Raw genomic sequence first — 16,460 nt, 5'->3', positions numbered from 1 at the left:
TGTTTTTGTGACGTTCCATAGAAATCCATGTATAGAGTGGCGAAGTCCCACCCCTTCTACTTCCGGTCCATGGGACCTATCTTTCAAAAAATTATGAACGGGAGTTAATGGAGAGATAACAATTCTTTTTTGGTCCAGTTTGAATTGTGCCACGAATTTCACGTATGATGTGTGAATTTAAAAGATCATTTTTTACGTCAAGAAAGTACTGTTGTTCGATAGACTTAAAAAGTTATGTTGGTTTTGTGCGAATCCACTCAGTGGACTACATCTCTCGTCTCGAACGATGTACATCACCAACGTAATGAAACGATAAGAGCTGTTATGCTAGTTAACGGTTGCATCTTGCTGCCTGCTATGTCACTTAACAGTATGTAATGTACAGTCTATGGATGAATACAACTTACCTGATGTGTTTAATTCTCTGACTCATGGTATTTTTTTCGGCAAGGAAAGCCCAATTAAGACCTGTTGCTGGTATGCTTGTACAATCTAGTGTGGTTGTGAATGAGCTAACGTCACTAGCGCGACTGATAGGTTTGTAGTCGTTGTAATTACGATCTTTTACAATGTTGTAATTCAATAGTTACGAAACAAACTGCAAATGTCTTTACATGAAAAATTGTCTTTAAAATTGACAAACATCATATGGGTAATTCAAGGCACAAGTCAACCGGGACCAGAAAATAATTTATTTTTCGCCATAGACTGCCGTTCAAATTTTTTTGAAAGATGGGTCCCATGGAGGCAAACGGAAGGGGCGGGACTTCGCCACTCTATTGTATCCATAGACAGTAAAAGCAGAGAATGTCTAATAAGGGGAGAACTGCCACTCTCGGAAAACTTCCGGTTTCTGAAATGGTTGCAGTTCCTTCTGCGGTTCCACATGAGGGCTCGTCCACAAGTGCAGAATGCATGGAGGTCTATGGAGCTGTACCCCTCAAAATCCACTTTTCTCGGGATATAATTTTTTCCCAAGTCATTTGAATATTGTATTTGAAAGGGGAGGCAAAGAAAATACACTTGGTTGAGTATTATATTTTTTAAAGTCACTTAATTGTTCTTAAAAGCCTTTCAAACGTGTCAATGACGTCACTCAAAGTCAAAGTCAAAGTCAAAGTCAGCTTTATTGTCAATTTCTTCACATGTTCCAGACATACAAAGAGATCGAAATTACGTTTCTCACTATCCCACGGTGAAGACAAGACATATTTTACCAATTTTAAGTCCACAGACAAACATAACATTCAAGTAAACAAAAAAGTAAGTAAATAAGTAAATAAGAGGGCACATATAATAATGAAAAAATAAGAGCAGCAAAATTTTGTTGAAATTGTGCATAGACAGTCAATAAAAACTAGTGCAAAGTCAGGCCAATAAGAGGCTTGGGTAGTTCTGTTTGACCTGAGTAATGAAAAAAAGTGGCATAGTGGTGCAAGTTATGTAAGCAGCAGCAGAAGTGTTGTGTTTTTTCAGGACAACAACACCAAGTTGTAAAGTGTACAAGTGTGCAAGTGTTCAAGTGTGCAAGTGGAGTAGTGCAGGCGACCATTGTGGGTCCAATGTCCAGGATGTTATGTAGCTGAGGGTGGAGGGGGAGGGAGGGAGAGAGTTCAGCATCCTTACAGCTTGGTGTATGAAGCTGTTGGTGAGTCTGGTAGTCTTGAGGCGCAGGCTTCTGTACCTCTTCCCAGAGGGCAGTAGATCAAACAGATTGTGGCGGGGGTGACTTGCATCACTCACAATTTTGGTAAGCCTTAGGGTGAGGTGGGTGGTGTAAATGTCCTTCAGGGAGGGGGTGAAGCACCAATGATCCTTCCAGCTGTGTTCACTATGCGCTGCAGGGCTTTCCTGTTGTATTCAGTGCAGCTTCACTTCCCACACAGCGATACAGCTGGAGAGGATGCTCTCAATGGTGCCTCGGTAGAATGTGGTCATGATGGCTGGTGGAGCACTTGCTCGCCTGAGTTTCCGCAGGAAGTACAGGCGCGCTGAGCTCTCTTAGCCAGTGATGCAGTGTTGGTGGTCCAGGAGAGGTCTTGGCTGATGTGCACCCCAGGAATTTGGTGCTGCTCGCTCTCTCCACCACAGCACCGTCGATGGTCAGTGGCAGGTGTTGGGTGTGACCTCTCCGGAAGTCAACAACAATCTCTTTGGTCTTGCTGACGTTCAGCAGGAGGTTGTTGTCCCTGCACCACGTGTGGTCAGATGGTCGACCTCCAACCTGTATTGAGTCTAAATTAAGCCCTTGGTGATGAGACCCACCAGAGTTGTGTCGTCAGCAAATTTCACTATGTGATTGTTGCTGTAGGTTGCAGTGCAGTCATCGTCAGCAGGGTGAAGAAAGCGGACTGAGCACGCGCCTTGGGGGCCCCCCCTGTGCTCAGTGTGATGCTGCTTGAGGTATTGTTGCCAACCGCATTATTACTTGGGGCCTCTGACAGAGGAAGTCCAGTAGCCAGTTGCAGAGGTAGGTACTGAGTCCCAGTTTGTCGAGTTTGCAGATGAGTTGTTGTGGTATTATGGTGTTGAATGCAGAACTGAAGTCTATAAACAGCAATCTCACATATGAGTCTCTTTTTCCAGGTGGGTGAGGGGCTGGGTGGAGGGCAGAGCAGATTGCATCCTCTGTGGGCAGCAGGCTCGGTATGCAAACTGGAAGGGGTCCAGGGTGGGGGAGAATGGCTTTGATATGTGACATGACAAGCCGCTCAAAGCACTTCATGATGATGGGTGTCAGTGCCACAGGGCGGTAGTCATTGAAGCAGGATGGAGCAGTTTTCTTCGGCACAGGTATGATGGTGGCAGCTTTGAAACATGATGGGACGATGGCTTGCTTCAGGGAAGTGTTAAAGATGTCTGTGAAGACATCCTTAAGCTCCCCTCTTGCGCAGTCCTTCAGCGCCGCGACCTGGGATGTTGTCTGGACCTGTTGCCTTCACGGTGTTGATAGCAGCAAGTGTCCTCTTCACGCTGTCGGCAGAGAGGCACAGGGGCTGCTCATGTAGAGGGGGATGGGTCTTCTGTGGGCAGGTGCTGTTTTGTGCTTCAAAGCGAGCAAAGCCGGTTCAGGTTGTTGAGCAGAGGATGTTGCTCTCACAGCTCTGTGGCCTGGGGCTTGTAGTCCGTGAGGGCCTGAATGCCCTGCCATAGGCTTTGTGAGTTCCTGCTGTCTTTGAAGTGGGTGGTTATCTTGTGAGTGTATTCCTTTTTGCTTCCTTGATGCCACGGGACAGGTTGGCTCTCGCTGTTTTCATGCCAGCTTCATCCCCAGCTCTGTAGGCTTTGTCTCTGGCCCTCAGCAGCCTGAGGACATCCCCTGTCAGCCATGGCTTCCAGTTAGCCAGTGATGATGTCTTTTGTGTAGGTCACATCATCGATGCACTTGGTGATGTAAGAGGTTACAGTGTCTGTATACTCCTCTATGTCTGTCCGGTTGTTGTAAGTGGCTGCCTGCTTAAACATTTCCCAGTCTGTTGTGTCAAAGCAGTCTTGAAGAGCATCGGAGGCTCCCTCAGGCCACACTTTTACCTGCTTACGAACGGTTTGTTAAAACACCCTTTGTCTGTATGCGGGCATTAGCATAACAGTGATATGGTCTGAAAGTCCAATGTGGGGGAGGGGGGTGGCTTTGTATGCTCCTTTGTGTGTAGTGTAGACCAGTGTGTAGTGTAGACTCATTAGCACAATGCTAGCGTGTTATGGGCAACAACGACCCAACCTGTAAGAAAACAAAAGGACATAAGTACTCTAAGTAATTTTTGACCTATAACCCATGTTGAAGTTATACAAACTACAATCGAATCTGAGATTTGTCAATGACAATCAGGTGACCGAGACAAATTTAGCCGTCTAGCTCCATTGACTCCCATTCATTCTGCACTTATGGCGATCGCCCCCAGTGGAAATCTGGTGGAACTGCAACCAAAATTCGGTACAATGGGACTTAATACGGAGTGGCCAGGCTCTTCGTAGACGGGCTCTGGTAAAAGAAATGGACGAACAGACTCCGTCGTTTTCAATGGGAGGGCACTGAGTCAAATAGAACGATTTTTCAGTTGGTCCCCCCAGTACTGCGCAGACTTACACTTAACTTTGTGACGTTAGCCATAGAACTGAATCAAAGATCCTTGATTACTAGCAAGATAGAGCAAAGTAATTCGTTACTATGGGAGCACAACAGGACAGTTCCGGTCTGCATAAGTGGGAGTGTCACCTTACGTTACTAAATAAACTTTCTCTCTTAACAAGCAATAAAAACAGATAAACATAATTGTGTTCACATTATTATTGTCTATAATCATATATGATACCAATGAATCATTCTTTAGGACATGATATGAATAATTTAATTAGTCATGTGAACCGAGCTAGCTAGCTAGCTAACGCTAGCTTAAAATGCTATACAAGTGGATGGCAATACAGCTTATGCGCTAACAAGTGACTAGTTGAAGGACTTAGCTTAAACTTAATATACTGTTGCAAATTCGCTTGAGTATAAACTATCCACTTTAACTAATGTCAGTAATGTTATTCAGCTAGTTGTCATTTCAAAGAAATTACACTTCTCCGTTTAAAATGTTACCTTAGCTAAGAGGCTAGCTAGCATGCTAACAACCGGACAGTAACTGGCAGCAGCATGGTTTGATATTAAGTTATTTTATTACAAATCCTAACACTAAAAAATTACACTTTTAGGCTTGAAATGATCCCAGACACTTACAGATTATGACATACATTTCCAAAAAACCCTCAACAAATCCAGAAAGACATAATGACCAATTTATTGGTAAAATTCCACAAGTCTCCATTGACATTAGTGCAGCGAGGGTTTACTCTGGTCTGCATAAAGGGGGATTTCCCCCCTCCCCCTTGCAATAATCGAACGCGGAAATTGTCGAACGTTTGCGCCTCTCGCTCCGCTTTAACCCTCTCTGACTGAATCTTGTAACTCATATGATAGATACACAGAAATTCTTCTCACACTTCCTTCGCCTTCAAAGTCATCATAGTTAAACATTTATTTATGTATTATTATTAATATCATCCTCACCAAGTCGTGTTAATGTTGAAGCTATACACGATCATCTTCAAAAACAGTCATGCTAAAACAAAACAAAAAAGTTATAGCCTTGAAGCTAATCTTCTTTCTACTTTTCCGACCTACGGTCAATCCATCGAAAACCTCTGAAATGATTAGTGCCGTTTTTTTTTATTATTAGGTTTACTTTTTTATTAGTATTAGGTTGCCTCTGTGTAATGCTTTACCTTAACATACGGTCGTGTATGCTAGGTTTTGCTTATGAGTTACCGTCATAGACAGTAAGGTGGACTGAGCTTCTTATCCAAACAATACGGTTATCTCCCTACGGCGCGAAAGAGAGATTACGTCAAAGCTAGCTTCCCTCCAACCGAACAAGCTAACCATTCTTCTTACGGGTAACCAACGTTACGGGCGAGGTAGTGGAGTCTGTTTTGCCTTTGTAGTGTTTATGTGGATTACACAGAAGCTACAATATCGGCACAGGATATTTCTTTCACACAAGTATGTAATATTTCTACAGGTACATAATTTTTTTTCCTCACATGTACAAAATATTTCTACAGGTACGAAATGTCTTTGCACTTTCAGAACTCCTTTTGCACAGCTGCAAAACTTTATTACACATGTGAACATCTTTACACAACCTCTCAATATTAATGACCCTATTTTGACTCCATACATTTTAAGCTAAGCTAAATATGTCCTTCCTTCACACAAAGCATCGTATTACATAGGAGAAGGTAATACATTGGCGCTTGAGCTCTGCTCGCATTGTGGGTGATACAGATAGAGTTTGTTGTTGTTTTTTTTGGAAAGTCATAATGGTTAATTCTTGTGTTTGTGCTGGTTGCACTAATTCCAGCCTGTCAGGACATCGCGTCCACTATTTTCCTAACGAGAAAAGCAATCGTTTTCGTGCTTGGGTGCGTTTTGTACAAGTAAAGAGAGGGGACTTCACCGCCTCATCTGTCACAAAAAACACTGTTATATGTGCCACTCATTTCACACCGGAGAATTATCAGCCTGGAGATATGATGGAGTTTCGAATGGGATATCGAAGTCAGAACCGGGTGAGGCTGATACATGATGCTGTTCCCTCGGTGCACTCAATGGATTCAAGTCCACCACCATCAGAGTTTCCGCCTGAATCTGGCACGTTTGGGATTGGAGGAGCTAGCGCTAGCAGAAATTGTGTGCACCGAAAACGCGAGCTTCACAGAGTAAGTCTCCTTACCTTTCACTTTTTTAAATCTCACTTTAACTTATTACGAAATGTTTAAGTTAAATAATTTCAGAGATGAGAAGTGATGTTACAGCAGAAACAATTCAGTTTGGATTAAAAATGGTCAGTTCTTGTGCATCAATGCGTCAATAATAATAATATGTATAATGAGAGACAGAGACCGGACTTTAGCGCAGCTGTTTTTCATGACTGTCTGCCTTCTCACATCAGCACAAAGAAGGCAAATTAGCATCATACCTCCTTACTGTGGAACTCAAATTATGTATTTTATCAAAAAGTGTAGGCCTATATTCTACAACGTGATGCTGCCACTATAGAGGTTTAATTGGTTAGCTACTTTGGTTTTACTTCTGTTTCATAAAAAATAATAATTGCTGTAGCTCTATACTGTATGCAACATTATATTGCTGATTGGTATCTTTGTGCAACCAAACTAAAGTTGAACAGAAGGCGTATAAGAGCTTACTTACAGGTCAATGTACATCGTCAGGTGGTGCATCCAGGTAAAATACTAATTAAAACCAACCAAGACATTGTAAACAAATGGTTGAAAAATGTGTTACAATATGCTTTTTCAATGTGTAAAGTATTTATCCACATTTGAATAAAGTATTTCACAAAAGTATTGTGTTTTTAATAAAGTATTAAAATGTGAATAAATAAAGTAGGCTACACAATAAAGTATTTATAAGTTACTTTTAATACCAAGGTCAACTAAAACATAATAATGTGTTAAAGTGATAAAGCGATTTTGATGCGATCATAGTAGTGCCCCTAGCACTCCCATTCAAAAGGCCATTTGACCCGAAAACGACAATACGGTCAATCTTAAAAGTGGCGCTTCCGTCCTAATTATGCTTAAACTAAAGTTTGACTCGGGTACATTCACAAAAAGACCCTAAGTTGCATTTTGGCTAGAGTTACGCTTTAAGCACTGTAGACACTCTCGGGTATACTTACAAAAAGAAAGAAAAACACAGGAAAAAAGAAAGAAGTGTTTTAAAAGCCTTATTAGTCAATGACCCTTACCAATGTCAGAGGTGACTTGTTTTACTGTGCTAATCAAATAATCTCATTGAAAACATTTATGGTTAGTAATGCTTGTGAATAGAGGTTTTATTTGCATTATGCAGTAGCTGCTTTGGTTTTTATTGCTCTGCTTTATATGAATTAATAGCTGTAGCCCCAATGTAGCATATTGCTGATCCAGTTGGTAACTTTGCACAACTAAGCTAATGCAGTTGTATTCTATCTTCATGTGATTTTGGTGTGTTTTCAGATTTTGGGAGAGGGTGCAGCCAGTAATGAAGGGACAGATGCACCTAGCACTGTAGAGTTTGAAGACACAGAGGACTTCTCTACACTGCGTCCTCAACCATTAGTGCTTCATCATGGATCTCAGCGCAACATCAAATGTCTACAACGTTCATCAGGTAGTGTAACTTATATTTAGCAGTACCTGCCACATTAACATTTACAAACTTTTACAGATTACAAATGTTCAACTTTATAACAGTAGAAAGCAGAGATTTTGTACTGAACTGTGTTAAGTTGCACAGGTGTTGTGACCACTGAATGTACGATGTTGCACGTTATTTCCATTTTTATTTTGAGTATTCGAGCCCTTCGCAGTAGCCTACACAAGTCTCGCATTTCTTCCTGTAACTAACTCCTTCTTGCATATGCCCCATGACACAGACCTCCTTTTGCACAAGGGAACCCTTTTCTTAGATTTATGGTCTCCATAGATTTCAATTCAATTCCTGAGTATTTTGCGCAGACGTCCTGTACACAAGCCACTGAAATTCTGGCCAAACCATTTCACTTTCATAATAGCCTGCACTACCATGCCTGAAAGACACAAAAGTCAAAACAATCTACACAGTTTCATTTTAGAGGAAAAAGTAGGCTAAAACTCCTGACCCTACTGGATGACGCTGTCGTCTATGTCACATGGTCGAAAACAAGGCTGATGTGAGAAGTTCAGTGAAGTTTGGAGTTTTGAAGTTGCCATGAGTGTAGCAAGTAATGGCTTACTGCTGTGAAACAGACTAACAGAGAAAGAATGGAGTCTTTTAACTAATGCCCCCCCCCATTCAAGCTTTACTCAAAATGCTACAATCTTTCAAGAATCTTTCCCAAATCTAGTCAAAGTCTTCTGGTATAAAGATGGCTTTAGCTGTGCGGTTTAGCATATTACAAGCGACAGTCAGGAGGACCTGTATAACATGGGTAGCTACCTATTCTCAGACCTGCCAATCTGTACGCGTTTCTGCGCAGCGGCCGCGCATTTTCACTTTTACTTAGAAGTACACAAAACGAACCAACACCCAACTTCTCTGGAAGGCTCCTTGAATTGTGTGTATTAGACAAGATGTAGTGAGAGAATGACCGGCAAAGAGCATGATTGGCTTCTCTTTGTGCTATTTTTGCTGGCCTACCTATTTCTTTGGGGAAGCCGTGGCCTACTGGTTAGCGCTTCGGACTTGTAACCGGAGGGTTGCCGGTTCGAACCCCGACCAGTAGGCACGGCTGAAGTGCCCTTGAGCAAGGCACCTAACCCCTCACTGCTCCCCGAGTGCCGCTGTTGTTGCAGGCAGCTCACTGCGCCGGGATTAGTGTGTGCTTCACCTCACTGTGTGTTCAGTGCTGAGTGTGTTTCACTAATTCACAGATTGGGTTAAATGCAGAGACCAAATTTCCCTCACGGGATCAAAAGAGTATATATACTTATACTTATACTTCATCTCTCTCGCTCTCTTTCATTCTGCGTAACCTGCTGCAGTGATATATCTGAAGAAAATGCAGACTGATATAAACAAGCCCTATGTTACACAAAAGTGTATCTCTGCCTATAGACTTGTAAACACAAGCCCCATGCTACACTAAAGTGTATCTCTGCCTATAGACTTGAGGTAAAACATCCTAGTGTTGCTCGCTGTTACTTTTCTTCTGCCCTTGGTGGGTTAAATGAAAGCCTTGCTGAGTTTCCCCAGCTGGCCATTTTGAATTCCTTTGCAAAACTAAAAAATCTGCACTGGGTGCTATTGTGAATTTACCTAGCCCTAATAGTCTAATGTTGTCTTGGAAAGTTATTGTTGTTAGTTTTCAGTTAACATTATATTTTCAGATGTCAGTTAACATTATATTTTCCATGTGTCGCTGGTTAAACAGGATCTGTGAAAGTTTTCTGAACTAAAAGGTTGTCAGGGAGCGCAGACCTTTCCAAGGCCAAATGCAGCCATTTGCAACGAGTCTGGAAGTAGACCTAGGCTAAATATTTTGAGCTGCTTAGTGATACGTGTTTAATTTGCTCTTTTTCATCATACATTACATATAGAACATGACCAGATGAGATTAGATCAGATTCTTTATTATTAGCCCGAAAACAAGCTAGACCAAATAGGCTTTCAGACGGTGACCTACAAAAAGTACCCAAAGCTGCCATCTTTGCCCATATAAGGAGCCCATATCAATCTTGCCCTCACACACACACTTTCACCCTCAAAAAAAAAGATTGATTGATTGACCTAATAGGCAATGACTTTAAATTCATATATGTAGTTGTTACTACAACTACTATTATACTACTATTACTAGTACAGTAGTTGTTACTATTTATAAATGTATTGTGTATTGTAAATGAGTGTTTGATTTGTATTGTTTGTTTTCTCAATTTTCATGTGATGTGTTAATGATATGAGAATATATGACTTTCAAACTTTTTCTATGCTAGATAATTTGCACTAATAAAATGTATTGGCTTTCTAAAAACGCTTTGAATTATTTATGCTTGGGTTAAAACACAAAATCGTAACATATTTCATTTGCAGGCAGGAAGTGCGCAAAGCAAAAATTGACCAACTTTGTGTTCATCTGTCCGACACTAATTGTTAGGCTTGAGGCAGCTAATGGATCATACAGAAGAAGCAATATATTAACCCCCCAAGAGTGGCATCAGAAATACTGAAATCACAGTTTCAACAGTAGACATTGGGACGATCTGAATGTATAGAGCTGGTAAGTCCCGCCTTTTCCGCTATCCCCGCTGGACCTCTAGATTGAAAAATCGTTAATGCAAGTGAATGTGAGAAAATAATTATTTTCTGGTCCCGTTTGAATTTTGCCATGAATGTGAACATATGTTGTCTGTGAATTTTTAATATAAATTTTCATGTAAAGATTGCTACAATTGAGCGGGTAGAAGTTTGATGCGGTTAAACTTTGTGTGAGAGCACTTTGTGGACTACTTTGTTTCCCTAACAACCATCAGTTGGTCGAGATGTAGAGGGTTATTAAGATCGACTTTGAACACAGTGAACCATACAACTTTACAATCACACTGTATCATAGTGTTAATGTGTTGAGTGAAGCTAGACATGTTTCGAATATTTTTGTTACCATGTGTGTTTACCCTGCCGTTACAAAAACTAGCATCTCAGTTAATGTTAGCGATTAGAGCTAGCTCACGTCACAGGCGACATGTAGTCTTTCTCGTTATGTCTTTTCCACAACTGATAGCCGAAGAATCATATAATATACTGTCAAACTCGTAACATGAAAAATTATATTAAAAATTCACAGACAACATATGTTCACATTCATGGCACAATTCAAACGGGACCAGAAAATAATTATTTTCTCACATTCACTTGCATTGACGATTTTTCAATCTAGAGGTCCACTGGGGGTTTAGCGGATAGGCGGGACTTACCAGCTCTATAGCCTACTGTGTAAATTGAGTCATTCATTCAACAGCATACACAGTTCACCATATTATCCTAAGATTTAATGATAATTTGACTTGTTTCTTTTGCAGAAATAAAGTCTGAAATGACAGAAGTTACTGAACCTGCAAAACTGGCCATGTCTACCACTGTAAAGGAGGAAGAGGAGGAATATGACAGTTTCATACAAGAGTATTTCAGAATCCGGACTGTGGGGGAACAACCTGGACTCAAGCAGGAATATGAGACTGAAGTGTACACATCAACAACATTGACTTGGAAAGACACAAAGTATTCACCCACCCACATTAAAGAGGAGGACAAATCTGATCTAAAGGAATATGGCCTTGATGACATGTAAGTAATTATGACCGCTGCTAGCGAAGCGGTCATATAATGATTGTCAATCATATAATGATTGAATGAATGAAGTCCCCCCCCCCCCCATCATCTACTTCCTGAATTTTTGGTCAACGATACCCGGGACACCGAAACACTGGTGCACATGAAATTTAGTGGGTATGTAGCCCCACTAGACTTTTACGGAAAATTTCGTTTCGTCCCCGGGGGCCACTCCCAAACCCCCGTGCTGGGCCCCCCGAACCGCAAAAAAAGCAGTTTTTCCTAAATAACTACCTGAACCGTGGCACTGAGGATGAAGAATCTTTTATGGTATGTTGGTCTCAAGGGCCCACATCAACCTGGCCCATAATCACTCATTTGTGATTTGCACCCCCCCGGTAAAAAATGAAAATGCAATATCATTCTGCTTTAATCGCCCTATCTTCAGATGTTCAGAACTGCACCACATTTTATGTGTATGATTGACCTGGCATTCTCTGGGGGTTTCGTGGGGGGGGGGGTCTAAAAAAATGTAGGTTATGTGTACATTTAGTGACTGTACACTCATTGGCCTGTAGATGGCGGTGCACACATACACATGCACACACACACAGGCACGCACATACTATCGGTATTAGAACGGCCGATACATAATTACAAATTCAGTCAGTAGAAATTAAAAGAAAGCCAAATATTTATCATCATCATCATGGCTGCATTTCCAGTATTGGCGATACGTAGTCGTTTGTCCACTAGATGGCGCATCGTTGCAGTGAGAAGTAATTTTGTTGGAAGTTAAAAGTGGGTTGGAAAAACAATGGACGCTGCCTACAAGGACTGTAGTTTACCGCAGAGAACGTCTAATAAGGATAGGACGATGTTCACATGAAATGTAATTCCCATTTTTTTCTTGAAGCCGAAATAAGTCTGAGAATGTTTATCGGACTTGCTTGGTTTTTACTGCAGGTACGTTAATCTTATAATATCAATAACCTAGGTACAATAATGTTACCGTTAGCGTTGGTTGAGTGATGGAGGCCAATTTAATTGATTGCATTTGAAGAAAACTATAAATGCGGTTATACGGTATGCGGTATCTTTCGACTGTCATTTGTTGCACGTGCTACAAAAATCATTCTGTGCAATGGAAGATTTACCAACGTTACACCGGTCTGATACAGTTTTGCCTATACATGCGTGAGACTGAGAGCCAGAGCGTGGCCAGAGAGCCAGAGCGTGGATATCTCAATCGGAAATCTCAAACAATTTTTTGATTTCTTAAAAGATGGAGCTTGGTCTGGTGAAAGCCAGACTAGCCATGGACCTCAGTTACACAATGCAAGGGAACATGAATCAGCCTATATTTGCACGAACAATAACGGACAACAGCTCTTCAACTTTGGCCCGTTAAAATGTGTATGAACAGTCTAGCGACGCATTTCATCAAGGCCCATTTGGACATGTCAGTTATTTGCACCACTGGTTTGATGTAAAACAGCATTTCGTTTCAGACTACTGTTACTGAATTTGTGCATTGACAATAACGTTTCAGACTACTGTTACTTAATTTGTGCATTGACAATAAAGTATCACATGAACTAAAGATGACTAAAATCTTATGTGGAAGAAGAAACATTCACAAAAAATCCATCCATCCAAAAATGACCTTTGTTTTTGATAGCTGTTGAAAACGGCATGGAACTGACAGAGATGTTTTTGTTTATTAATAAATACATACATACATAATAAATAAAAATATAACATTATGCTGATACCTTTTGCTTTTCCCAAATACAATGTAGCCTACAGGTGTAAGTGACCTTTCATCAATCCAGTTGCAATGGATGAACTGTGATGAACTGCCCTACTTGTGATTGTTTAGAGATTTTAAAGGTTTTATAACAATGCTACAACTTCTTTGGCTATTCTACAATCTATTCACCTTTTCAGCCAGTAGGCTACTTTCTGTGCAGCCGCTTTTTCACACACACAGGCATGCCAAACAAGCATACACAAAAGTTTCAAGAGTGGGGGATGGAGTAAAAGTTGGAGGCAAATTGAAGTGTGATTTATTATCGCGGAACGTATGTACAGCACTGAGTGGCGGTCATATTTTGTACCGCTATGCGGTACATCTAGTTTAATAGGTTATTGTGAAAATCTTCAAAGGTGTTATACTGTATTTAGAACTGAGTTTTAGTGAATGACTTCAACCTGCACTAGACTTGATAAAATATAAAACCTATTTTGAAACTAGAGTTACTATGGGAATACCTTACTCATGGGTTACTATCTGTAAAATTGAAAAAGAAAAAAGGGTCTGCTACAATTTACTGTCAGGCTGTGTAATTTGTGTGTGTATCTGTTGACATTTACTTTTGGTATAGGTGTCCTTTGTGTGTAATATTGTAATCCCCAACAATATAAAGTCAGTACATGGTCCTTGAAAAACATAGATGCATACAACTTGGCGGAGAGAACAGGCCAATAACCCATTAAACTCTGGGATTGGGGAGCAGATTTAACATATTTATTTTTGCTTTCTGCAACTTTGTGACATTTGGCCTTTGTAGATTATATTGTTTCTTTGGTTTATTTTGTTGCAAATTAAAAAAGTTAAAAGTTTGTCTACATAATATTTAGGTCCCGAAACTAACACCTCTGTTTAGTTACAATGTTTTCAATTTTTTTTTGCCCTTGAGATTCTTTTTAAAGTAATTACACTAAAAATGCCTTATCTTGGAAGCCATGTTTGGGTATAAGTAGTATTCCTAACCTGACCAAACATTGTAGAATTTAAGACACACATGTTCTCAGACCGGACCATTAAAAGTTTGTGCTGCACTCCTATTGGTTTTCTTTAAAGCCCTAGTATCCATCTATATTTGGAACATTGTGCAAAATGAGTGATATTGTGTGTATTATGAAGTCATTTTTATACCCACATTGCATCAGTGTTTTGTCTGCAAACGCAGACACTAAAATGGTATTTGGGGTAGCTAGTGTAGCTAGGGATATTGGGATCTATGTGGGCAAAGCAATATATGATAATTTAATATAATATAATATAATGAAGTGGCAGGGACTGAAAACGGAATGCTTTTCATTTCGGTTCGTTCTGAGCAAAAACATTATTATTTTTTTTCCGGTTCCAGTGTTCCAAGGACACTCCTAAATATTAACCGGTTAGAACGTTATAGAAGAACGGTTAATAACGTTCCTAAAATTTACATTGTCTACAAATTAATTCATGGCCGGTGGCACAATACTATAGGCTTGTTTTTCTGCCCAACAACATTAACGCTTAAATTAAGCACATTAGACTAACTAACTGTTAAAAACACTCATCCAAAAATTTTTTTTTTTTTTTCATTTTCATTCTTTGAACCGTTTCTAATCCCTGCAAAGTGGCAATGTTGTACATTCAAAGTAAAATACACATAGTTTATTACATTGTTATATTCACAGAACTGCACAAAGTCTTGAGCCCTTTGAGACACCACTACACTGCGTTAAGCAACTTGTGATACGTGGTCAGTCCACACCCACAACCACAGGCACCCCTGCTGTGCACCGTCGAGAGTTGTTTTAGCCAGCAGACTGCCGTCGGTGAGCTGACTACGCAGCTCTGCCATGACTCAGTACTAACTCTCGTCAGTACTCTGCTTGTGTTACATACATACTTGTATTCTCGACCAGCTCTGCAGGCTCCATGCACTCGGACCGGTATCGTGCGAATACTGTACACCTCTATTAACGCACCCTCAATTGTGCACTATATGAGTGCATCCCCAGCCAGTGAGCTGAAGCTCCTGAGCTGTCTGCACAGCTCAATCTCCGTATGAATATAACTGTTCTTTGAAGGAGAAGAAGAGATAATAACCCTTTCATACCTGGTCCAAAGGATCGCTTCAGAAGGATTAGTGAGGATGACTTTCTTGCAACGTGCACTTACATAGGCAAGGGACTGTGGAAAAATTCCTAAAAAGGATTGTTGAAGATCAGATTGAGTTGTTGGTTCAGAATGCTGACATCATCTGAAGATGACTTCCCATTGGTTAACCTCTTGTGCTCTCCTTCAGAGAACAGAAGTTATATTCATACCCATATATTTTCTAGTTGGTTATGGTGTTGTTTTTGGCTACAACACTTGAAGCCCATAAAGCCCTAAGAGAGAGTGCCACCCTTCACACGGCCAAGTCACTGTGGCTCCTTGCTAAAAGCACTGGCAGGGAACATCCCATGAGAGATGGCTGTGCGTGTGTCTGGGTTTTTGGAGATAAATTACTCAGCTTAATGAAGGCATCAGATGGGTCAGACTCACACAATTTCTCACATTCATTACGGTCGCTTGTCGGCACTGACTCACAAGCTTAATTAGGTGCCATCCCTCTCGCTTCAAAGAGGTGTCGCATCTGTCCTCAGATCATGTCAGCTTACCAGGATGTTTATTTTTATACAGGACACAGTTTTGACTCCTTCAGCTTGATGCTGAAACACATCAGTTGTTAAGGGTTTAAAATAGTGAAGCCCTCACAACAAAGGCTTTTTAATTGGTTATAAAAGAGTGCCTTTGAGTTTTCTTTGGTTTTGAAGTCGAAACTTGTCTTATCCGAGCAGCACCTCGAATAAACTCTTTTTGACTCCAGGAAGTGCTCCTATTCAAGTATTTTTAATAAAAAATGTTGGGTACAATTTTGGGATGCTTCAACAACATAATTTTGGAATACCAATCTGATCAGAGTAATTCTGATTTAAAAAATGGCACCATAGTCAACTGGAAGTGCTCCTATCCTACAATTACTTGCATCTCGTGAAATGTGCATGTGACCTGTGTTAACCACTCCTATGACCAAGATAATTCAGCAAATTATCTCTTGAATAATACAGTAAAAACGACCCTTGATAAGTGACACACTTTAAAAGGGATTTAGATGGAAAAGGTGGAAAAAGATAAGTTCGACCTCCATTCTCAGACAGCTGAAACCTTGTTTCCTAGATTACATGTTCATTCAGTCTGGATTCAGAAAACTATGCCTATACAGTACCATTATTTTGAAAGATGTCATGCCATGACCAAACAGCAGCCGTTGAAAACCCAGCA

General features: G+C 40.6%; 1 protein-coding gene across 1 annotated transcript; it reads left to right on the top strand.

Annotated features, from left to right (window-relative positions):
* Window positions 1-5,555: 5,555 nt before the first annotated feature.
* Window positions 5,556-11,448, top strand: LOC125293763. The gene is made up of 3 exons (XM_048241868.1): window positions 5,556-6,264; window positions 7,567-7,720; window positions 11,107-11,448. Exons 1-3 carry the CDS (start codon window positions 5,866-5,868, stop codon window positions 11,373-11,375), a joined length of 822 nt encoding a protein of 273 aa, XP_048097825.1. The 5' UTR covers window positions 5,556-5,865; the 3' UTR covers window positions 11,376-11,448.
* The last annotated feature ends 5,012 nt before the right edge of the window (window positions 11,449-16,460 follow it).

The sequence above is a fragment of the Alosa alosa genome, chromosome 4, assembly GCF_017589495.1.
Source record: "Alosa alosa isolate M-15738 ecotype Scorff River chromosome 4, AALO_Geno_1.1, whole genome shotgun sequence".
Classification (NCBI taxonomy): Eukaryota; Metazoa; Chordata; class Actinopteri; order Clupeiformes; family Clupeidae; genus Alosa; species Alosa alosa.
Note: the sequence above shows the minus strand (reverse complement) of the source record. Positions and strands in the feature narration are given on the sequence as shown.